This window comes from Triplophysa dalaica, chromosome 2 (assembly GCF_015846415.1).
Source record: "Triplophysa dalaica isolate WHDGS20190420 chromosome 2, ASM1584641v1, whole genome shotgun sequence".
NCBI lineage: Eukaryota > Metazoa > Chordata > Actinopteri > Cypriniformes > Nemacheilidae > Triplophysa > Triplophysa dalaica.
Window position 1 is genome coordinate 24,124,501 of NC_079543.1, and position 26,179 is coordinate 24,150,679.

Sequence of the window (26,179 nt, forward strand, 5' to 3'; positions counted from 1 at the left end):
TCTGAACAATTCACCAGAATGCAGGCATTGACTGTGGCGTTAAAGAAGCTCAACTGTTCAAGGAGCGTCGTTTGCTGGAATATAATTGAGAATGATGGATCTCCAGCTTCTTTTGAAGGTACAGCTTTTTTATGTTACACCGTGGGCGTTTTTCACAGCATTAAATGACGAAGGGGTATCAAATATTCACAGAGCACAGAAGCAGAGCTTTTGTAGTCGTGTTGGTCTTTGTGTTATTAAAACACTATCAGCTCTTTGCTGAGTTCAGCTGTGTGTTCTGTAGTGCTGACTGGATAGATAGAGTCTAATAGCAGGACAAGAGAGATGAATGTAACTGAGTGTGGTTGACAGTGCTGTCATTTCTAAATGTTCCTCCTAAAAAACTCTAAAACGACTCTAAAACTAAAGACTCTTAAACTAAATGACTTTGGTATAAGTAGGCTGTATTTAAAGTGATAGAACCCAAATATAAAAATGATATTGTGATTTATTCACCTTCATGTCATTCGAAATCTGTATATGACTCTTTATTCTGAACATAAATGAAGATATATTGAGATATTATTTTGGGTTTTTGTCCATATAATGGCAGTCAATAGGGGCCAATGTTTCTAGTGGACCAACATTCTTCAAAATATCTTCTTTTGTGTTTTGCACATATTTTTTATATGGTTATACGTTTAGTTTTTTTTGTATTATATTTACTTCCTATTAAAACAGAAAGCCAGAAAAAAGCCATAGGCCATGATTCTCAGAAGATATTTGACCAGACAAAGCATTATTTAAGCAAAAATTGTATGTGAAACTCTCCAAACTTTGATTCATTCCCAAATACTTTTGGGTTAATGAACAGCATGAGTTTTAGGTTGCTCGCACAGCAAACTCCAAATTCTGAAAGCAGGGATTTGTAAGCGTTGTTTTAATTTTTAATGTTATGCTTTTAGATTCAAGCTCTGGTTGTTTGTCTGTTTTAATGACAAAATATTCTTGCTTATGATTCCTGATTATCATTTTGATGCGATGCCCCGAGGCTGCATTTATTGAACGAAGTGCTGTTGTGGCTATCTAGTTATTTAATATCATTTTTTGATATTTTATTTTTCTCTTGCAAATCTTCCTTGATCATGCTACTTTAAACACATCCTGTTGATGTCAAAACATGTTTAATGTGTTTAAGAGCTAGTGTTGCTCTGATGTTTATAGATCTGCCGTTTTATGGCCTCTTTTGTGCAGTCAAAAACATTTTGGGTTTAATTTGTTTATTCTTTCTATTACAGACGGCGAATGGTCATAAAAACAGACAAACAGAGCAGGGTTTTAGATATTCCATTAACTTAATAAACGCAGCATAATTGCCAGTGTTAAAAAATGTCTGTGTATATACAGTATTATCCACACTATTAATTTGACTTTTTTTAACACTTTTCTTTTTACCCGCACAGTAAAATCGCCAAAGGAAACAAACCTTTTCCACACTTGATCAAATCTTTTACTGATTTGATGCCAGCGAATGCCATTTACCTTTTTAAGTTGCCCATGCAGTTACAATTATCAAGCAGATTTAAATATAATTTCTGAAAAGCATCAGTTGATGGAACGCACAATGATTAGATATTCTGGGTAAAGTGGATGCTGTGCGTGACATGTGCCCTGGAGTCGTGTCCTTGAGATTACCATTTTTCTGTGATTTAAAACTTTGTGTTCCAATACCAGAATGACTGCCTGTCTACTGTCAGCTGAGAAGCTAAACTAGTGATGCTATCATATAGACCACTTCGCAAAATGTAAACAATTGTCCAGAGGCACTTTTAAATGTTAATATTTTTTAAATTTTACGTATATAAGTGAACCTAAAATGTATTTTTTGGATACAATTTTGATTCGGTTACCCTGTTGAAAAAACCAGCGTATGTTGTTTAGGTAGGTTTTGAAGTATGGTACCTGGATTCTTCTGGACGTTAGGTTTTCTGATGTGTTCTATACAAATATTGTGCCAAATAGTGTTTCAGGTGTTGGGAGAGCGTTGTGTTGGCACCGCAGGAGTCATAGGTCCAGTTCCTAGGATACACGGGTAAAACCCACATCCTGACAAGTCTCAAGGCAGTCGTGCCGTATGCACAACATTTTGTAACTATTTCTTCTTCATGGACACAAATTTCCTCCTTTTTTCCTGTCAGTCAAGCACAACTATTTTGTGTGTCACTCACTTTCAATATACAGACTGCAAATCTTTTTAATTAGTCTTTGTCTTAAAATGTATGCTTAAATGTTTAAAATGACTCTTGTAGACCAAAATACAATTTTGCCAAAATAGAGTTCTTTCAGTAGAATTTTTTTTTGTTTAAGTTATTGATGACTTGAACCAAATGAGGAAAAAAGCGGTCTACAAGATCCCAGAGTAGATTACAATTCCCTTAATAGTCTTTAAAAAGGTTCGCAGGTTGAGACATCAAGAAACTAAATGATAAAATGCCAAGAGAACTGTTTAGCAAATTCTAGTCGAATGGTGGCTACTTTGAAGATGCTAAAATATGAGATAGTTTTGATTTATATTAGATGCTTATAGTCACAACATAATTACAGCTACAGTAGTGTTACTCAATAGCTTTGATGAATTTACCTACATTTGAAACGGTGGAAAAAATATAAAGAAAGAAGAATAAGTGTTTTGGACTGGAAGTGCTAAATTGGTTTTACTCCACTTAAGAAGACAGGATGTGATCTCCTGAAAAAAGAAATATGTTCCTGCACAGAGACAAAGCTTATATGCATGCCAAATGCACAGAATTTTCTTTAAAACTACTTTGGCATGGTTAAAAATCTGTATGTTTCTCACCTTTTCTGCATTCTTTAATGCATAACAGTTTGTCACAATGCATTGTGGGATTGAAATAGGAGATATCTTACCTTTCATAATATAGTTTGTACACCAGTGCATACTGTATGACACCATGTCCTAAACACCCGTGACAGCAAAACACATCGAGAAATAGTGGGTTCTGTATCAAAAACATTTTAACCGAAAGTCGCGTCTGCTTTGGGCATGATGTAATGCATCAAAATCTGCCTAAAGTTTGTCTGGATATGGATCTCATTGAATTTTTCTTTCACAGAGATTTTCCTAACTTGGCGTGCAACATAATTGTGAACAGCCATAAATTTGGTACATTGAAATGAACAGCATCGTTTCAAGCAGACAGATCTGGCTCTTGATCTGACCTTTTGGGGTCTGGCCTTATATTCTTGGTCTTACATTTCATCTCTGGAATGTCCGCGAGTCCACAACTTACATATTTCAAAGACCACCCATAGTGTTGCTGTTCAGCATTTAATAAAATGAGTACAGCAATACAATACACCAGAGGGTTTATTTTGAGTTTTTGTTTAATGACCAATTCAATAGTGTGGGAGGAAACTTAATTGAATTGTGTTGGAGAGAGTCTGGTGTAAAAAAAGAAATGAGAACTACAATCTTCATTATTGTGTAAAGGCCCACATATAGCACAAGACCAGTCTTAAGTAGCACTGGAACATTTTTAGTAAAAGCCAAAATAATACATGCAAACATGCAAAAAACAAAATTATCGATTTTTCTTTTATACCAAATATTATAAGGACCTTAAATAAGGATAATGGTCCATGACGATATTTTGTAAATTTCCTTCCGTAAATATATCAAATCTTTATTTTTGTGAGTGGATGGCCTGCTACAGCACCTCTGATTCACAACTTCAAAGGGAATTTTCTCAATATTTAGATTTTTTGGCACCCTCAGATACCAGAGTTTTAAACGGTTGTAACTCCGCCAGGTATCGTCCTATCCTAACAACCCATACACCAATAGAAAGCGTGTTTATTCAACTTTCGGATGACGTAAGAATCTCAATTTCGAAAACTTAACCCATAAGACTGGTTTTGTAGTCCAGGGTCACATATATAAAAATATCATAATTGTGCTTGCTTTGCGCTGTTTTAGGAGGTTTGAACATTGTAGGTTCCAAATTCAGCAAGGCCAAATCATTCACTATAACCATTGTGAACCATCTCCGTCGTATAGGTCATGTTGGCTAAAAGTGTTTTCTACGCCTCTTTATTCTAAGCAGTCACTCAGTATAAGATTGTCGCAGTGAATTACTATTAATTCCTTATTTTTGTTATGAAGTAACCGACGTAAAGCATTTGTGTGCGAGTGAAATGAAGCAGGCTCTTGATTCACAAACTCTATTTTAAGGCGAGTTGAATTTGCCACCTGCCTCTCCTTCTCTGGATGGCCTGACAGCTTGTTTCCCCCTATCATAACAGTCCGCAGACAGTCTCGTCCCCGTGTCATTCACAAAATCCCATCCTGTGTTTAAGGTACGGTTTGGTCGGTGGGTCTCGTCGGTGCGGCCTTCGCGTTCTTAGGTTTCCCTTGTCTGTTGATAAAACTAAAGGATTATAAGATTGACTGGCAGATCGGCTCTGATGTCATGGCTGAATCAGGGAGCCCGCAGGACCAATTGGAGGAAGGTTTTGAGGATGAATTTGGGGAAATTATAAAGAGTCGATCAGGTAGGATGAAACGTGATTTGACATATAGATTAGAATTAAATTACATTATGAACAAACTGTTACTTTATAAACCATGCCACCTTTTTTTGGAAGATATGATGCGGGAATATTTATTTACTTGTGTTGTTTACATGTCAGATATTTTTGCATCATGCACATATACGATATCGGATTGAATGTGAAATTATTGTTTGGTTATTTCAATAATTGTTTTCTTTCATAAGATTTTTGTCTCTTTCGGTTATAAAACTCCTTTTGGTTATTTCAGATTCAGAATCATACTTCTTCTGTGTGACATTATAATTTCCATATTTTTATTGCACTCCCAAGTGAATACATGAAAATCAGTGTTGACATTGAGAGTAGAGAGAATTTATTTATTTTATATTTGTTTGTTAACCAAGGCCGACATTTCTTCTGAAGCCTTTTGAAAAGTCCTTTAAATTCTAATCTCTGTCCTGTGCTCCACCCGAGTGCGTTCATATCTATTTTTTCATTGCTGTCATGCGGAATTCAGTAGGGAACTTGGGTGATCTATATATGCTCTCTGGTGGAAATAGGACAGGTCTTAAAGAGCTGGAAATAGTCGCAGCTGCCTGGTGTTAGATTTCAAAGCGCTGGTTTGAGATTTAGCTGTGTTGTTGTTGGCCTTGCCTTGTTTTGCTGGCAAGAAACTTTAAATCATCTTTTGTGTTTCTTTTCAGTGAAAGTTGCGAGAAAGTAGGAAAGCGAGTCAACAGCTTGACAATTAGCCAGAGAACAAACACGTACAGTAAACATCTGAGATAGAGAGAGAGGGGACATCTGTTATTTGTTCCAGACGCTGGTATTGTCTATTAAAAATCCATTCTGAGTAAAAGTGCTAACTATGAACATGCATTTGTAAAAGTGACATTTATTAAATGGTCTTGTTTGCACCTTAGTTTTTAAAAGCACACCCTTTTTATTAGTAACTTATTTGCGGTTGTTGTGGGCAATTCGTGTTGTATTATCGTTTTTAGTGCAACTAGTTTCTGGGTTCTTAAAAGCACCAATAGATGTTTCAAGGGTATCTTAAAAAAAATTTCACTCATAAAAAACAAAAATTATAAAATTTAGCATAAAATGTAGAACTATTGAAGGTTTTAAAGTGAAATCAATGAAATATACTGTTTAAATTGATAAAATGTAATTAAAAAGAATTAAGTGAATCTTACTCTCAAATAGTATTGGAATTCACCAAAATATTAGGGGTATATTATAATATAATTTGTTAATTAAATAGTTATTTCATTTCATTAAATAAACTATATTATATATGGTCCTTTTAGAAAAATGAACTGTTTGATTTTAAAAGATTTTATCAATTTAATGTAGCTGTTCATTTGTGTGATAATTACTAAGGCAGTGGATAGTTTTTTTATTGATATATTGTATACATATGTATTATATAATTTCTGTTATTATTATTATTATAAAATAACAATTATTATATTATTAATGTTCTTTTTATAGAGTTAGAAAGGCATTAGCTTATATATATTTAAAGTATTTTTAAACCTGATGCTTCGGCTTGTATTAAGGATTGTTTGGGAAATAATCTTGACTCATTTCAAATGAGTTGCTCTCGACACCTCATTTACGACGCACCCTTCTGAGGCTCCTGGTATTCAATGGCATTTTTACAGTTGGGCGAGACAGATTGACTCCTGGGAGAATTTTTGGTTGCAACTCTATCTTCTGCTCATGGTATCTATTCTAGAGCTCTGTTTTTGTCCTCAATATCACTTCAAAAATATGTGCCTAGAAGCAGCGTGATTGACATGTTGACATCTGTCCTAAAACCTCAAGTGGGTTTTGACATTCTCTAAAAAACATTAAAAATCATTTCTTCCTGTATAATCCAGAATCAACAAGGAACAGCAGGTTGCACAAAACATTGATAGATTAAGATTTTTAGAGCTGGAATATTACTGTAAAATTATAACAAGATATTTTGTTTTAAAGATAGCGGATTTATAATCCTCTTCTCATTGGTTCTTTTCTCAAGGATCATGAAAGGCTAAACGGCATTTTTATTTTTGCCTTGAATGAGAACTCTACAGGAGACAGTCATTCTCACATGGCATACATGAGATCAGCCATAAACACAGATACTGAAATGCACAATACTGAGCAGCCACTACAAGGCAGTGTTGAGCAAGGTGTTCTGACAGCCAAATTGAGGACTTCCCTTACCATTACTCTTTGCAAACTCAGTCACTGAAGACAACTGATGATTTTTTTCATTACATAACTGGAGAAATATAGAATGTGCAAGCAGAGCTGAAATGCAGAAGCTCCTAACTGAAATATTTTGAGAGGTACTTAACTGGATCTGGTGCGTTAAAAAGCTCTGGAGGGGGAAATGTGATTCTTCTTTTTGGAGTAATGTCTAATAAAAGCCTGTAGCTCAAAGGCACCAGCTTTCAATAGATTGGAAATAATGTAATTTTTGTACTGACTGTCTGATTTAAGCATCTTTGTAGGACAGACAGAGGGGTCTCTGATGAAATTCATGCGGTCTGGAACAAAATAAGGTTGGCAAAACAGAGTTGTAACAATGTTGGTTTATTCACATAAGGACAGAAAATGAGTTAAGATAACAAAACATTTTCTTGAGCAAATACGATCATGTTCCGGAGTATTTCTTGGAGGAACACAACATTTGAAACTATAGAATTAGATACAATTCTTGATAATTTTAGAGAAATTGTATAAATGAATCCCAACAGTAAAAAGTGATGTAAGTATTTTCAGACAGACTTAAAGATGGCCTTGTGATATGTTTTGAAGTTTTTTTCTAATGTGAGATGTGCGGACCAGCAGCAAACAGCTTCTTAATATTTAATTGCATTAAGAAAGGGTGATGCTCACCAACATGGAGCTCTTTAATTGGTTAAATAATAAGAGTGACTGGAGATGTCAGTTGAAAAGGAAAGTCATTTCAGAAGCAGAGCAATTTAGAGATGCACCTCTCATTTTCTTTGAAATAATAATAATAACCAACCTGATGAATTGTAAACACTAAGACCAGGAATGTGCATTAGTAAACTAATGCATAGATGCAACCTTTTCTTAGATCTTACAAATTGCTTAGAAGAACTTTTGGAAGGCTGGGATTCCAGACCATTGTATTGAATTTATACATTTTTAATGGGCCAAGGATATTACAAAAGACCAAAACACACACCACAGTAAAAACACCATCAGCACTGCATATCCCCATGAAGTGTGGACAATCGAAACTCATAAAGGCCTGCAGACACATAAATTGACCAAACATGTTTAGACAAGAGTTCATATTCTGGTCACGATGATGGTGCATAATAGAAATAATAATTGGCAGTTTAGTTGTTACAGTACCAAATTGAAAATCACTTGGGATGTCAGCAATTCCGTTCTTCCAGTAGACATCTTTTCCTGATAGTTCTATACGACATCTATACTTTTTTGAAAAGTGCATTCAATACAAAGGGGGAATATGGTCCTGGTTATCTACTCAGCTTTTACTATAATATAGTCAATTCTCCTAAAAACCGTCCTATATGTTCATCATAATGTTTTAAATAGTTTATTCAAATAAGCAAAATATTGTATTCGGCTTATATATGTTTAATTGAAAAAAGTCAATATTTTCTGCAGCTTATTTTCTCACTATTATAATATGCAATATAAACACAATTTAGAATAATTATAACACTTTTGTAACCCTTTACAGTCTCAACACAAACAAAACAATTCCCAACAGAAACAGCAGCAATGTTTGTTTTTTACAAGCGGCTCCCCAAAATAATTGCGTAAACTGCGTACTTGATTCCTATAGTGGGCTACCATGAATAAGTTGTCCATTGTATCCATGCGGTATTGATCTCTCTCTGGTGGCCATCCACGGATCTATAGGCCACGTTAAGAAGCTGAGACCCATTAGATAGAGCTGAAGTAAATCAACCCGCGTGCCACAACACCGTTACACCTGCCGGCGCACCAGCGCATCACAGCAGGGCAATAACTGCCACCCAAGTGAGCGACTTCCAGAAAATAAAGCGGCAAAGTGTCCACCCACAGTTCCCTCACCAAACCGTCTACGGCTTCGGGCACGGAGAGTTACGACGCGTTTATTTAACAGCGCGGAAACCGGATAATCGGCGAGTGGGCTGTATACACAGGTGACGGACACATTCCGCCGCACCATAAACGCACGCTGCCCGTCACTCTGAAAGCCGTGCGTGGAAATAGTTGCGTCTCGGATCCTCTTCTGGGTAAGATTGAATCATCGTACTGAAATACTCTTTCGGTTTGAGGTGATTGTGCTTCATTATGGCATGTCAAGAGTGCGCCTCGCAACAGATTTAACAAAAGATCCCCGTGCGTATTATCTTTCACACAATCGGTTACGCATGCGGGAAGAAGTGTTTGTTTATTTACAAGGCGTCTGTACTGTATTTGTGTAGTAAACACATCGCGTTTGGCAATGCGTCGTGGTTTTATAGAGAAAGTTTGGTGGTAGCCGTTGCTTTTTAAACTACACGCGCAGTTGAATATATCCATCATGCGCGCTCCCAAACGTGTCCCCTCTAATCGATGTGCGGGGATATAAACACATTTGGGCGTTTGGAAACTGGGTGACAGGATGAAATTGGGCGACCGGACTGAGAAGCGTATTTCTGGAGCAATGGCTTGTGCTGGGATTAGATGGCTATGTGCGCGTCGTCCTCAGGTGTCCATCCAATGGCTTTGTATTTGCCCGTTAGCCTCGGCTCAAAGCCGCCACCTCATTATCCTATTTGCACAAGGGCGGATGTAATCCAGCAGGAGCAACAACATCTGCCACCTGCCTGGAGTCACGCCCCCGATCAATGGCAAGCGATGCTGTCTGTCTGCGCACATTTTCCCGTCTGCCAGACCGGTCTCTGTTTATTTAAACACACTTGTAATCATCGCCTTCAGAGCCAAGGCTAGAGTTCCTTTCATAACAGAACATTGCATTGTTCTTATGGTATGATTATGTCTCAGACATGAGAAACAACTATTATGGCCTGTTGATTGAAATTGCATATTGTCATTCATGTAGGGAGTCGAACACCTCCACTCTTATCAAACATCGACATTCGGATTTGTTGACAGAAGTGTTCACACACTTCTGCATCTCTGTTGATGCCTGAGAGCAGACTGTAGGCCTATGTTGTTTCAGGTGCAGCCTTCTGTTAAAACATCTAAGTGTTGCATCAAGTTGTAAGAAATGTACGGTTTGGACAGATGAAGAAGAAATGCTTCCCTCATATTATGTCATCATTTATTCACCCTTATATCCTTTGAGACCTGAATGACTTATTCTGTGGCATGCAAATCGAGTTATTTATAGCATAAAATCCAGGCTACTTTTTCCATACAAATGAAATTGAGCGGTGACCACGGCTGTCAAGATAGATTATCAGCAAATGTTGATTTGCAGTCTGTTCTTCAAACGAAGCTGTCTTATATCTTTAGAATACAAAGGATATTGTAAACAACGTATATGGTTCTTTTTTGAAGCCTTCTGGTCTGGATCATCTTTTGTTTTGATGAAGGAGGTGGTACATTCTGCCACATTAATAAGTTTCACCGAAGAAAGTCGTACGGGTTTAAAGACGTACGGCGTAATGACAGAACTTTCATTTTGGTGAACTCTCCCTTTAAGGTAACAAGAACAGATTTTCACTCCCCACCGTGTAGATTAATTTGTGTTTACGGAAATTATTCATCCGACCAATTAGTATGCTTTGGTACTTAATCTTTCATAAGTGGTTGTGAATTGTAAAAATGTAGACATTTATAATGTAATTTGCGTCCGGAAACTTCAGGAGGTCCTGTGCCCCGTTGTCTTTCTTAACCGGCGAAGGATTAGCTGCAGAAATATAATTTCCCTGTCAAACGGTGAGCTTTTAAAAGCAGCTCATTTAGAGCTCTGCAGATCAATATCAGTAATACTGTAAGATAATAGCTGACAAAGGTTCCTTGTGCGGCGAAAGACGTCTAATAATCAACTTTTCCTTTGTGCTGAGCTGCTGTATTTCGCACATTTTGTCGAGAGGGTTGACAGTGTGATAGAAGCAGATGGCTTCATTTTTGGCATAATGGGATGTTAGGCATTATCAGATTGGCTTTAGAAATGTGTGATCCGTGATAAGAGTAGACAGTCTCTGTCGATGCTTCTTTGAGTTTCTAAATGACTATGAAAAAAAAAACTAAAATTAGCCTGACATGATAAATGCCATTGCTTTCAGAAATGTTGATCTACAGTGTGGTCTGCATGGGGATTCTGAAAAACAAATCTTATTATGCCTTTGGATGTCGAGTCAATTTTAATATGCAGGCTTTTTAAGATTTTCTATAGCATGTTTTCAAACTGTTGTTTTTCATACAAACAAGGGGTCATATCACGAGGAGTGTAATTATCTTTGATGTCAGCACTTTGATGTACTTTCAAGATTCAAAACATCCAGCCCAGTTAAAGTGTTTAGAGCTTTGAATATTTTTTGGTCTAATTCGCAAACATTGTCGGTTTTACCGCTGTCCAAAAACCAAGTAGTTTATGTTGGACACTCAAAGATGGTGGTAGGTTTGTAAATTTGTGCATTTATGTTTGTGACAGTATTTTATGTATCTCCAAAACTGAAATTTTCCAGGAAATTATTAAAAAGTGAAATCAATAAAAGTATTAAATAAACAACAAAACAGTGTTTAATTATTTAAAAAGCACAGTTTTTTTATACTTCTTTTGAATAAACTTTTGTAAAAGCCCCAGACGAACATAAACGATGAGTAAAAGTTGTAAATTAGGAAATATATAATTTTAAAAATCAGGAAAAATGAAGATAAGAGGTTTCAGTCAGACAGATTTGAATTCTGTTCACGAACAATGCTAAAAATCTTGCAAAGTGCACCTTGAATGAGAAAAAAATGAGGCGCAGAAACGATTCCTTCTTTAGCAACTTTGTGATGTCACATGTATGCATTAAAACATGAAGGTTGAAAAAACATAACACTATACTGTAGATCCAAAGTATAAAAAGCATAAAATTACGGATAAATCCAAAGTATAAAAAGCATTTTCACCTTTTATAGTTGCTTTATTGTTCTTTTATATTTAATAGACTATCGATTTCTTAGATCTACTTTTAATGCAGCCATTATGCCATGAATGAACGTTTGACATTTGTAGCTTGGAAATTGTTCAGTGTTCGATCTAAAACATTGGTGCTGTTGACTCTATACTGTTGAATTATTACAGAAATATTAGGTTTGTGTGCGTGCGCAAGTGTGTGTGTGTTTGTAATTATAAGCATGACATGGTGCAGTCAAGCTTGAAACAAAACTGAGCCATGCAACTGTGATTACACACTCAGCCGGAGCTCAGGCCGACCAATGAGAACAATGAACTGTAACTATCCGTTTCATCCTGATTATTTAGATGGAGTGGAAAAGGAACAACTAGAAGCTTGAAATCCATTATGCATGAAGAAGCTGTCCTCCATGCTGACTTTCGGAAGTGTCTGATTCACCACCTAGTGTTTCAATGCATAAGGAAAACTGCGCTTAAGGAATCAAAACAATCATTTTATCTTTGGTTCTGAACCATCATGACCCACAAACAGGAACGACACTTTTATAATCAATCTCATAGCCAAGCAACCCAAGAAATGCAGAGAGATCTGTACCTAAGCAATCGGATAATATTATAGCGTGGTCAAATACAAGCTTTAAATGCGATAGGAGAGCCAAATGTTCTTTGTACTGATTGATTTTTAATGTTCCCAAGACCCGGCATTTCTTTCACATGCTTTCCAGTTGCTAGAGTAACTTTCTGGCACTTTGTCAGCGGCATCCTTTCTCCCAGCTTTTAGACTTTGTTCAGGTAGGCAGGGATTTTTTTTAGCATATCAGACTCATTGCTTCAGATGTTTGTAGTCTAAACAGCAAAGAAGACACATAAAACCCACTATTTCAAATCCCCCCAATAATGAACGCCTATCGTTATAAATGTAATGTTTTATTATGTGCTAAGAATTTTCGAAGGTCATGGGTTGGATCCCAAGGTCTGCACATAGTCTAATTACAAATCTATAGTAGCAATGTAAGTCGCTTTGGATAAAAGTACCTGCCAAATTCATAAATGTAAATGTGACATTTATGTAATATCAGTCAAAGTGAATGGCATTCTCTGAACCATCCATTTTTGATTCCCATCCCTTTTCACTGTATGTAACATGTGCTTTGTAGTAGCAAATTGTGAATGAACAGCGATTGCAAAGTGATTCAGCGATTTACAGCACCGTATCTGCACTTACTGTATGTCCTCTCATGCGCCTCGTGAGCTGTGGTGAGATAAAATGACAGACATGAGAAGAATTCGCACTTCTCAGGAAAAGATTTTCTCATTTGTTGTTTGAGAATGTCTCTTAGGATTGTCCTGACAATCATTACTATAGCAACCAATATAGATAGACGAGATTTTATCTGCTCTCAACAAATGGATTCCATCACTTGTGAAATGACAAAGTGGACTGTCAGTCCCAGATTTCAGATATCAAATCCAAATCGGATTTGTGTGTAGTGTGAATAAAACCATAATGATGCGGTGTAATACTGTACATGTATTCCAGATTTAAAATGTCTTTTTGATTTCCTAGCGCTCACTTTGTGTTTTAGCGTTGCCTAATCCCTTACCGCTCATTCTCAATGTGTTTCTAAAGATCTACCCTCTCAATCTCTCTGAAGTTTTCTTCTTTGGAATACTAGCATTGATCTGTATCAACACTATCTCAGTGCCTTCAAAGTCATATTTCAAGTGTCTTTGTATTTCACCCTCATCATCAAATACCACAAAAAGTGAATGACTCTTATTTTGTATATTTGCTTGTAACTAGAGATGCACCGATACCGATGTGCAATTATATAGAGAAGTATCTGCCTATACCGATTCTAAAGATTAAATGAATATTTCTTAACTTTCTGAATGTTATTCATTCATAATGACCACTGGTGATGTGTCATACCAATTTCTATATAAAGAGCTCAAATTCATGTTTAATTGACCGGATATGTCCGCCTTGATCATTGGATGTTTTAAAAATATCATATATCGGTGCATCTTTAATTATAACCATCTATGATAACCTATTGTTTTTGTCTTAAAATGCATGTTGCTTTTGCCGGTCATTTATATTTCGATTGTAAGAAATGATAAAGGAGATTATACAGTGATTTTATTTATCATTACTGAGAATTGTTTTCTTTTCAATTTGCAGATGAAAGAGAAGATGTTCAAAAGAAAACCTTTACGAAATGGATAAACTCACAGTTTGCTAAGGTACTGTGACTCATTTGCTCATTATTTTCATAGTGTGCTGAACTGTTGCCTAAAACCAATGCATAAACAAGATAAATCTGTTTCTTGTCCAACCCCGAAGAAAGACATGTAGATTTTCAGAGAAATCTTGATTGATTGATTTCTGCTAGAAAGCATATTATACGGTACATGTAAAACCTAAATGCGTTTTTTCCAATCCACCCACTTCATGGTGGGTGGCTGAGGAGACGCAAGCTACAGACGAGCCTGATCTCAAGGTTACAAGTTAAGATTCGCACTTGCACACCATCTTGATATCGAGGTTAAAAGTTAAGATAAAATCTCACGAAGATCACAGACCTTGTCGATTAAAATGGATACTTTATGATGTGAATGAAAGTGTGAATGCTGGCTTTTGTTTGGTTTGTTTGACGTTTCGTTTGCCTTTGTACTTCGAAGAACATGTGCGTGTGTTTCAAACAGGCTTTGTGTTCGTTTTCTTTGTTAACGGACTGTAAAATGAAAGCTACAGAGGAAGGACATTACTTCTTGTCCTTCAAACTGACAGAGAATGTAGAGCTTGAGAAATACATACAAAAATTACAATATTATGGGCTTATGAAAAGATCTTTTCACTTTTATTTATTAAGGGTAACAAACACTTTTTTACGCTTTAGACAGAGGTCATGGACAGTTTAATGTGAGATATTGGTAATTCAGAAGCTTCAGATCCAAACTGAACAACTGTTAATGACATCACTTGGCCAATGGAAGCTTGTCTGAGGTGTGGTGCAAAAAACATGACTTACAAATGAGAAAGCATTCAACATTTTGTGTATGGAGCTACAAAGCACTGTTTACATGTATCTAGCACCAAAATAGTTTGGGAGTGACTCGTATGTTTTGTACACACGGAATCCCAAAACGTCCAACAATGTTTGTCATGTTTGTCCTTCAGGCACGAAGACCCCCCATTGATGACCTCTTCACCGATTTCTGCGACGGCCGACGTCTTCTCGAACTGCTTGAGAGCTTGATTGGCTGCGAACTAGTAGGTCTATGTTTAAATATAAAACATGCATATTTTGTAACAAGAGCTTAATTGGCCCAGCTGGGTTGTATTCTGAGACACATTTCATTGTTCTATTGTAATAAAGGGAAAAATTGAGCTTTTAAAGCGCTCCGATAAGGATGAATGCATTAATGGTTGGGATCATTTGCAATAGACGCTTCTGGTAAAGTTCTGCTATATTCCCCATTTGCAGGTTAAGGAACGTGGCTTCACTCGAGTGCACTCGCTCAACAATGTTAACAGGGCCCTGCAGATCCTTCAGAAGAACAATGTGAGTTAATTGGCTCAGCCGGCTGTTGGGATATTCACGGCTTTTGGAATTTAAATGTTTCTGTTGAGCTGTTTTCAATAAATGCGCCACAAAATTACGCTTGAACGAAATGTCTAGATTGATAAAACGCTACTTATTCGTTTACTCGCATCAAAGGTTTTTTATTCGGCAAACGTTGTGAAATATTTAGACGGCTTGAAAATACGTTTGAAGAACAGCACGAAAGCCGAGTGGGACTGCAAATTATTAACGTGTGGTATTTCATACTCTATTTCATTTTTCTAGTTCCACCACTGTTAATATACTATACATTTACTGTTTGTTTTTTGGACAAAATGGCGCAAGCAGCAGGGGAACATTATAGTAGCGTTATGATTTGTAAGATCGCCTGTCAATCAAACACCAGCCGAGGATACTAAACCAGAGCCATTGAGAGAGAGAGTTCTGCCAACAGAAGTCCAAAACGCTAGGGTGTCACGTGATTCACGGAGCCTTCAGATAGTTCCAGGAAGTTATGTTTTCTCTTTAATTGGTTTATTTCTTTCATTTTTTCTTTTTTTCTTTCGTCTTTAAATTGGTTAGAAGTTAACCTAAGTTGATCTGTTAAGTCGCTGCTCCACGCATAACTAGTAACTTCCAGGAACTATTGAGAGCCTTCATGAACTGCGCCATTTCTGTGAAAAAACTGTTCTATTGGAGTCAACAGAGTTGACGCGACTCTCTCTCTCTCGATGGCTCTTTACTAAACTAAACAGTTTATATAGAGGCAGTCCTGCCCAAAGTTACGCCGTTGGTTGAGTCAGAAGATGAAATGTGAAAACGTATCTACAAATCGCTTGCTTATGAATAGTAAAGTTGACTATAAACAGGGAAAAATCTTTAAAGCGGCCCTTACACACGTTGTTCTCGCCAATCTCATAATAATCTTGAGTACCTATAGAATAGTATTGCATACGTTGTATCTTCGAAGAGTGTTTAGTTTGATCACATTTATAAAAGATAGAAACAGCTGTACGATTACTTCCGAATCATACAGCGCGTGTGGGGGGAGGGGTAGGCTGAACTAAAGCACATTGTCAACAAAACAGACATCAGTTTCACTCACCGCATTTGGTTCATGTCCGTCATCTTTTAGCACTGGGACGGCTCCATATATCAGTTTCAAACGATCTCCAAATCCAGCATTATATCCACAGTTTATGTAACATTCATCCCCCAAATGCAGTGAACAAACAAACACCTGAACTTCGCGAACATACAGTATGCTCTCTCTCTCTCCTGCTTACAAGTGAAAGAGATGTCTGCACATGCTCCTTCTCCTGCTCTCCTGTGGCCGTGCCATAAGCTTTTTCCCGGAGAATTGTCCAATACTGTTTGTTATACAAAACAGTTTTATATTTAAACAAAAAAAAAACCTTTACGATCGTGATTGTATCGAGCACAGAAATACTACGTACTCATTTTTTTGACAAGTTGACCATGTTAAGCATGTTTAACATTTTAAAGAAGTCAGAATGCATGACACATCGTTGCAGCACCCCTTTAAAACACCAAAAAGTTAGTTTAAAATGACTCCACTTGCATACTGCACGATCTTGGTCCCAAAGTAAATAAATTATGACATTATTTCAAAAAGGGATTGTCTTTATCTTGTCTTTCAGCTAAAACCACGCTTTTACAGCTCTTCACCCAAAAAGTTCTTCTTTATTCATATTCATTTTCTCGTAAAATATTCTGTTTCATTCACAAAACGTCCCATTACCAAAGTATAATCTTGATTTAAACTGACAAAGATATGACATGCCTCACCTTTAAATTGGCTATTGGCATTTTTATTTGCTCCTATCAAGTACATGAAGCTCTTTTACTTTCCCGTTTTTAGGTTGACCTGGTTAACATTGGGGGAGCTGACATTGTAGATGGCAATCATAAACTGATCCTGGGGCTCATCTGGAGCATCATTCTCCACTGGCAGGTAGGAGAACTTGTGCACACCTTGTCTGATGGGCCTACAAGGGCGATACCAGCCAAAGGACTTTTCTCATCTATTTTTGTGGTCTCTCAAAGATACTATATGCCACGCATTTGGACTGTCATGCGCTTATCTGTAGAGACTCGTTTCCTCTGTGTTCATCATCTGATAATGTGCCCGAATGCGGTTTATGTTCGGAGCTACTGATGTCATCTTTTTCAACATTATGTTGGCTCTGGTGGGAAAGAAATAGAGAGACGAAGGCATGCAAGATAGGTTTAGTATTCTGATTCATACCATGAATGAAGTCCTGTGGTGGTACTTTGGTACGGTGGTGTATCTGATGGTTATGCTTTGATCATACATTGTCGCTGAATTAATGCCTTTCTTACCATTATATCATGGTAGATAAAAGATACAAAAATTTGAAAGAATATCATGGTAGTATGGCTTAGGAAATCAACTATGGTTTTATTATATTAAAAGTGTAGTTACCATGTTTTAAAGATTTTCTTTTGGTGTGAACTGTGCCATTAAACTCTAGTTACAGTAGTTAAACCATGGTATATTTTATGTGAATGACATTGGAGGATTTCAATATATATATATACTGTTATTTAGTACACATGAGAAACTTTTACTATGGTCCATATACAAAATAAACTTTTTGTACTATGACTGTAATACTTGTTCATATTCTGATATACACTAAATCGTCTTCATTCGATTCAACTTTTGCCATACCTTAAATGTCAGGTGAATCATCTTTACAGTATTTGTTACTGTCCTGAGAACATTACCTCCTTTCCCCGCACAGGTTAAAGATGTGATGAAAGATGTCATGGCAGACCTACAGCAGACTAACAGCGAGAAGATTTTGTTAAGCTGGGTCAGGCAGTCCACCAAAAACTACAAGGACATCAATGTGGTCAACTTCTCCACCAGCTGGGCGGACGGTCTCACCTTCAATGCTCTTATCCACAGCCACAGGTTTGTCCGGCTGAAAAAATAGACCAGCATTTATAGTTTGTTGCTAGTCGAGTTTATGCTAGTCCATATTGGTTTGGTCTATCTGGTCGACCAGCGTAGCCATGTTCTTCAGCAGCAACAAATGCAGGTTGTTTTAACAAAGAAAGCTTCCCGAATAAACCATGTAATGAAACCATTGAGATGTTTAGTTATAAGTTGTTTCTCATTGTGCAATTTAAAAATGAAAGTTTTTTTATATTCATTGCTTACAAACTGCGTGGTTGGAGACAGTTTAGGCCTGAAGCGCTTTCAGAAGCTGATTATAGTTTATTGTTTTTCTCTTTTCCCATAGTTCATTTACTTAATGAACCAGATGTTTCAATCTGCTTTTAGCGATTTCATGCAAGTGCTTGAAATATTAGCTAAGTCTGTGTTCATTTTTCTTTAACACTCACGTCACATGATGGATCTCTTGCTGGCAGGCCCGAACTGTTTAACTGGAGTGTGGTGGAGCAACTGGATAATGCCGTCGAGAAACTGGATCATGCCTTTAAAGTTGCCGAGAGGAATTTAGGCATTGACCGACTGCTGGACCCTGAGGGTATTGACCTCTTTTCTTGTACCTTTTATCTAAGCCTTTGATGTCGCTCAGAGTATTACAGACAGAGGGCTTTTTTAGTTTCTTTCGACCGCTGGATGTTCCCTTGCTATGTTAATCGAAAATGAGATCTTTTGAAGGTGTCAATTGTTCCAGGATAGCAGTGGGAATAAGATGGAGAACAAATGGAGATGTTTGGTATAGTTTCCCAGATTTATCTAATGATAAAATGACCCTGAAAATGAAAATTAAACCAATATACCACGTGAGGTATACGATTCATATTTATTTTTTATCCCGTACAACCTCTGTATTATATATCAACAAAGCTTGTTTGGAGAAACATCTAATACGAAATAAAGATGCATGAAACATCACCAGGAACCAAATTAAGTCTCTTTAGCTATGAAAGAATCTGAGCAATAAATCTGAGTAATACGTTTTGCCTCTTGGTAGTGCCTGTCGCATGGGCCGTAACTAACAGACAACACCGTAAACTCTGATTTTCTGTTTCTATAGGATGCATACGTCATTGGTTAAGTCGTAAATGTTCCCTTTTTCCATTGCAGATGTTGCCACTGCTCATCCAGATAAGAAGTCCATCATTATGTACGTCACCTCCCTGTTCCAAGTGCTGCCCCATGGCGTGAGTTTGGAGGCCATCCAGGAGGTCGAGACCCTCCCTCGAGCTACAGTAACTAAAGAGGAGCATTTCCTCCTACAAACCCAACAGCGTTACTCCCAGCAGGTCAGTAGAACACACACTTATCTACTGGTGTGTAGTAATCTTAATACGTCGACCCATGATCAGTCACACACATCTAACATGAAAGGCTAAGACTGCTTCTTTGGTTTCACAAAGGTTTAAAGAAAGACCTCTCAAGAATTCAGCTCGCAGACCACAAGCCTGTCAACACGCCGACATTTGAATTACGTTGGCTAATATGGGATCTAATTTCATCCCTCCGCATCCAGAGTGCTTATTTTTCTTCTCACTGCCAAATTCAACTCATCTTTCCATCACTCAGCTCACCTCAATATTTCTATCCATCTCTTTGGCTTTTGTTTGGCTTGTTTACATTCGCACTTTTACAGCACATTCCCTGGATCTCAAACCCATGACTTTGGGATCACGGATGCATTACCAGTTGAGCTAAAAGACATCAATCGTCCTTTCTTTTCTCTCACGCTCTCTTTAAGATCACAGTCAGCATGGCACAGAGCCGTGTTCGAAGCCCTTCTCCCTCCAACAAACCTCGATACAAAAGCTATGCCTTCACTCAAGCTGCCTACGTCAAGACGCCTGAACAGCAGAGGAAGTTATTGACCACTCAGGTCAGTTGACTGCTGTTTTTTCAGTTTTAACTACTTAATGTTTATAATGTATTTTCTTATTTTCTTATTTAATCATTGTAATTGGTGGCTAAGAGCAAGTTGCATATTGGACTTCATTCACATTAGGTTCAGAACGATGACATGATATGGTTAGGAACGTTCTTCAAAATATCTTCTTTGTTTTCTGCAGAACAAAAAAAGTCATAAAGGTTTGTAATGAAAGATGAGTCAGTTAATACATATTCTTTTCATTTTTTAGTGTACTATCCCTTAAGATAACAGATTTATGAAATTTGCCAGGTGGACTATAAAAATGGCTAATAAACCTTGTCCTGAGCAATCCAGTTCTTACCACCCCCTAACAATCTTCACATCCAATCTGAGACCACCCTGATGTTATCTGCACTCTAGCATGTTTCACTCGACCACATTCAGGAGAAGTGGGTATTTCCCGAAGCAGGAAAAGATCATTAGAAGTCCAATTTAAAAAAAAATTTGAGGACTAAATATACCCTGGGTACGCTTGAGGTTTTAACAACACGCTTGTTTGTATACCCATGATTTGCCGACCACTTCTACCACCTTGCCAAAAAACTCTTTCAGAAAAACACAAAAGAAATGTCTTAATGTTATTATTATTTGAAAATCCATACCATCATCTAACCCATTTGTCTTCTTTCTGTCCGTTCACAGTCTCCAGACAAGCTCGATGAACTGCGACCATCCCCGAGTCCCCTGCCGCAGGGATTAAATGAGCTGGAAAGCTACCAGAGCGCCCTGGAAGAGGTGTTGACCTGGCTGCTCTCTGCTGAGGACGGCTTGCAAGCGCAGCCAGCCATCTCTTCTTTTGTGGAAGAAGTCAAAGAGCAGTTTCACACCCATGAGGTAAATCACCCGCTGATCTTTAAAAGCTTTTAGGGTAGAACTAGGTGAGATTAGACGTGCCGGTCATACGGTACTGTTTGCCACAGGTGACAAAGCTCCGGATGTTGTCGAGCGATGTGACTGAGAAACTTGTTAGTGTATTTCTAGAGACCTGAGACTTACAATGCTAAAATGTGAAGAATACTTCATTTTTTTTATTATAAGCATGTGTACAGGCAGTCTACACATTTAAAGTACAGACCACAAGCGTTAACAACATTGGTCAATGTGAACTTCCTGTTTCAGTTTTTAAACACTGCACAATTGTTTGAACAGAATACACGCAACAGATCATTATACTGTAACTGAATCAAAATGTTAATTGAATATCTTTAAGATTAGGGCTGTCAAATGATTAATCGTGATTAATCGCATCTGGCGTCACATGGCAAAAGACAATAAAATAAATACATTAGAACCCATTATAATTTAAGATTTTGTCCTCACTGAATGTGGCGCAATGCAACCATAGATTGTATAAAACATGGACGTAGTGTCGGTGACGAAACCCGTAGGTTTCTGAGGAGCTATTTTGAAGAGAAAAGTGGGCGGAGCCTGCCGTCGCCATTTTAGCAGGGCGTCACCTACGGATAATTGAAAATGGGCAAAGAGGCGGGACTTGGTTGAAACTGAGGTGCCTGGTTGCTGAAACCACTTGTCAATCATGTGGGCACACACTTAATTTTGCAGAGTTTTAGGTTAAACTGATTGTCATGAAGGGTAAATTTTGCTATATTATACACCCCAAAAAATATGTTTTTTTTGTGCTGCAAAGTTGCCCACTTTAAAATGGTGCTCAATAAGATTCTGCTCTCTTTTGGAGCCAGTCTCTAGTGGCCAGTCGATGATTTGCAGTTTAAGTCACTTCCGTGTTGAGAGTAAGAACAATCAGTCTGTTTCACTTCTCGTCGGTGGAGTCCGGTGTAGACAGGTTTTTTTCTTAAATACTGTATTTGCATGTATGTGTATACAAATTCAAATTTAATATTCACAGTACACAGACATATGTTATGTAAACACAAACTTTTATTCTGGGTGTGATTAATCGTTTGACAGCCCATGATTTAATTATATATGAACTCAAAAAATACTAAAACCAGAAGGGGTTCTGGACAAGTGTGGCGAAGTGGTCTATAGAGAGCCTCTGGAGGAGAGGGATGTGAGACGGGGATGTGATGACACAGAGAATGCCATTAAGGCTGACTGTATTTGTTGCGATTCCGCGAGGTTAAGCCGACACGTGGCAGCTTGAGAATCCTACATAAGCTCAGGGTCTTATAACACAACCTTGGCCAATAGTTGAAGGGCATGCATAGAAATATGGAGTATGGAATGTCCTTTTATGACACAGGTTGATTAAAAATATATGCCTAAATATAAGTATAACAATTTTTCTAATATTACAATACCAATTAAACATTTGTTTCATGTAAATTAACAACAATTGTTTTATTCAGTTGCGTACTACAATCTCTATATAGACATTCTGATGTTTCCCACCTGTGTGAGATGTATAGGAAAGGCTTTAAATTTGGACATGTGATTAATATCGTCTGACTAACTTTGAACCCAGAGGGTGAAGGATACCGGCGGAAATTGTTTAAGACTAAGATGTATTATCTTCAAAGAGATGTGGGCTTTTATTATTAACTGGGATCTGCATACGACGTGTTTACTCTCTCTATATAATCAGATTTCTTTACGCGCCGATGAGATTTCTGCTGTCATGACAGATGGTAATTATAAGAGTTTAGTCTCAGTTTCATATTTCAACATATTTTGGAACTGTTGGTCTGGGAGTCAAAGGATCAAACTGTCTCGCATTTTTCGCGTGGGTGCGAATTGAAGAGTTATCTGGGGATGGCAAAGGACAAAGAGAATGAACCAGAAAACACAAGCTTGAAACATTATAAAAGATAGCACGAACAGATTTTAAAAGATCTGTTGGAAAAGCTTAAAATAAATTGAGGAGTCACATGGTTCTGCATTATTAGTTTTTAATGCATGAAGTGTTGTATTTGCGTAGGTTTTTTGCTTTGAGCACATTTCTATTTGTTTAAAGTTAAGGTGCTGTAATCAATTTTTTTAAGATATTCAATTGGTTTTGGAATAGCACTCACAAAATGCCCTTACTTGACATGTTTCATTGTAATGTAGGCGTCTATATCCGCCCTAGGCTTTGTAAACAGCAATAAATAAAGAAATAAAAATGGAATTGGTCCACACGTTTTTAGAAAACAATTATAGGAAACTCAAGTCAGAAAAATAGCCAATAGCAATGTAAGAAATACACTTCAATATGTCCCACCCCAGTTTGTCAAATTTCAACTGCTTTCATTAAAACTTTAGTGTTACAAGCCAATGCTTGAGACCAATCACAATTGCTTAAGTTTGCAGTTCATGCTTACCATCCCGCTGTAGTTTTCTGAATTTGCATGAATGTATTTTTGGTGGCCAGGGTTACATGGTGGAGTTAACATCTCATCAGAGCAGTGTGGGCCGGGTTCTGAAAGCGGGAAGTGTACTGCTGTCTGGAGGTCAGCTGACCGACGATGAAGAGAGGGAGGTACGGGAACAGATGAATCTGCTCAACTCTCGCTGGGAACATTTACGTGTAGCCAGTATGGAACGACAAAGCAGGTGCTGTGACATATTCCCAATCGAATTTTTTATATTGTGTGGTTTGATGTACTAATATTTTGGGGGGGATTTGCAGACTTCATAAAGTTTTGATGGACCTGCAGCACCAACAGCTAAAGCAGCTCTCCGATTGGCTGGACACGACCGAAGCTCGGATCAAAAGGATGGCCGCACAGCCTCTGGGCCCCGAACTTGATGATATTAAACGTCAAGTTGAAGAGCAAAAGGCATGTGCTTTTATTGATTTAATTTTTTGCTAATTGATTCCAAGTCAACAGGATTTGTGGTACTAAACACCCTCTGTACCTTTAGCTCTTGCAGGAAAATCTGGAGCTGGAACAGGTTCGAGTGAATTCTCTCACTCATATGGTTGTAGTTGTAGATGAGAACACTGGCGACAGCGCCACAGCAGCCTTGGAGGAACAACTGGAGGTAAATATTGTCATTTAAACGTGTAATCTGATTTCCGCAAGTAAGAATAGATCAATACCTTACAATCCTTAAAGTTTACTTTACGCCTTACCATAACCTTCGCCCAAACCATCATTAACCCAAACCTAAAATCGGTTGATAGAAGTGTCAGGTATATCACAGGTATAACGTTTTTTTATTGCACGAAGCAAGTAAATTAAGTATTTCTTTAAATGTCCAATAACTTTCTTATCATTAATATTTTTCTTTAATGGAACAGTGAGGCGGAACATTATTGAATAAGAATATGCAATGATAATGTCAAGCTCCAAATATGCACCATAAAAGTAGACTTTACGTCTAGTAACCAACTGTGACGCGGCAAGTTAAAATGTGCAAATGACATTTGAGAGCTGTGAATGGTTTTCAAGGTTTCATTTTATAGTTTATATCTGAGCTCTACAGCACGTTTTATTGGTGCTCACTCTGGTTTGAAATGAAACGAGGGTAAGAATTGGCATTTTTGACCGAGCTGTCTCTTTAATCATATGTCCAACGGGCTACAAATGCCAAATAATCACAAATTACTTTGCAAAGCGACTACTTTTGTTACTTTTATATTTGTTGATTCCCCTGACACCCCTATGTTTAATCAGAATCTAGGAGAACGATGGGCAGCCATCTGTAAATGGACGGAAGAACGTTGGCTCCTTCTACAGAAGATCCTGCTGAGCTGGCAGCTTTTCTCAGAGGAACAGGTGACACGTCTTACCCACCACATAACACCGTGCCAACAAAACAAACAGAAATAATGGCCAGGTTTTATCACTGACCAAATTTCCAAAAGAGCCTCCGTGGAGCCTTTTAAGAAAGCTTTTACGACACATTTACCAACCCTGAGAATGCTCTTCGAATTCTGCTTGTTAATCGAGTCTAATGAGAGGATGTCTGGGGAAACATAAAGGTTTTGAAGACCTCTTTTCTCAAGAGCACAAGATAACATCGCCAGTTCTTAACGGAAACAAGAAAGGCACCGGTGCAGAACACATCTCACCATCTCGCTTTAATCCCCTGTGCTTGTTTCATAGTTGCTGTTTGATTCTTGGCTGACTCAGAAGGAAGAGTTAGTTCAATCCGTCCAACGCAGCGGCACAAATGACCCGAATGAAGTGGCCGCCAATCTCAGGAAACTCGCTGTAAGTGGCCACATGCAGACACGCAGCATCCAATCTCATTTAAAATCACTATGGGAATGCTAAATTAGTTTTTATTCTATACTGGTCTTATTGTGTAGACTGTGAAAAAAGACATAAGGAAAAAGTACAGATTTTTTCATATTAATATAAAACATTGTGCATTTTTTTACATTTTGTACATTGTGTCTGTTCTTTACACATTATTATCATGAAAAAAATGTTCAAAAGACAAACAAAATAGATATCTGCTTGTAAAAAAGTTTGACTGTTTTATTGATTTCAAGTAGGTCAAAGGTTATTATAGTATACTGAAATCAAAAATTAAAATTATAAAAATATTTCTGTTTATTGAAATCAAATCAAATATTGGCGCAAATATTATTTAAAACTTGAAATTAGAAATGCTGCATCAGGATTAAAGTGAAATAAATTTAACTTGAGACACTAAAATGTAAAATAAGCAAATAAATAATAAAATGACAAAAACACATACTTCAATGGCTAAGACAATTTTCTTAAATGAAAAGAAAAATTTAAAATATAAAAGCAAATAAAAAATATTAATAATATTGATAACCAAACTATGGTAACTCTGCAAACCATTGGTTCCTTTTAACCTATTTTCATAATAAGCAATTTTCTGGTTAATGTTAACTTATAGAAATGTCACTTTAAAAATAAAAAGTTGACTCAAAGTATCTTAAGGGGATAGTTCACCCAAAAATTTAAATTCTGTCATGAATTGCTTGACCTCAAGTTGCTCCAAAACTGTATAGATTTATTTGTTCTGTCAAACATAAAGAAAGATATTTAGAAAATGTTTTCTGGGGCACCATTGACTTCCAGTTGAAAAATTAGAAAGGTAGCCAAAGGTGCCCCAGAACTGTTTGT

The 26,179-nt window shown here is 37.2% G+C and overlaps 1 protein-coding gene across 1 annotated transcript in view; it reads left to right on the plus strand.

The window, feature by feature from the left end:
• The first annotated feature begins 4,460 nt into the window (after positions 1–4,460).
• Positions 4,461–26,179, plus strand: part of dmd (dystrophin) — an 89,076-nt gene continuing 67,357 nt past the window's right edge. The window contains 15 exon segments of the mRNA XM_056770471.1: positions 4,461–4,551; positions 13,860–13,921; positions 14,859–14,951; positions 15,166–15,243; positions 17,126–17,218; positions 18,033–18,205; positions 18,667–18,785; positions 19,352–19,530; positions 19,983–20,117; positions 20,811–21,002; positions 23,500–23,681; positions 23,758–23,908; positions 23,994–24,113; positions 24,749–24,850; positions 25,181–25,288. Coding sequence (XP_056626449.1) covers positions 4,470–4,551; positions 13,860–13,921; positions 14,859–14,951; positions 15,166–15,243; positions 17,126–17,218; positions 18,033–18,205; positions 18,667–18,785; positions 19,352–19,530; positions 19,983–20,117; positions 20,811–21,002; positions 23,500–23,681; positions 23,758–23,908; positions 23,994–24,113; positions 24,749–24,850; positions 25,181–25,288 — 1,869 coding nt within the window. The 5' untranslated portion in view covers positions 4,461–4,469.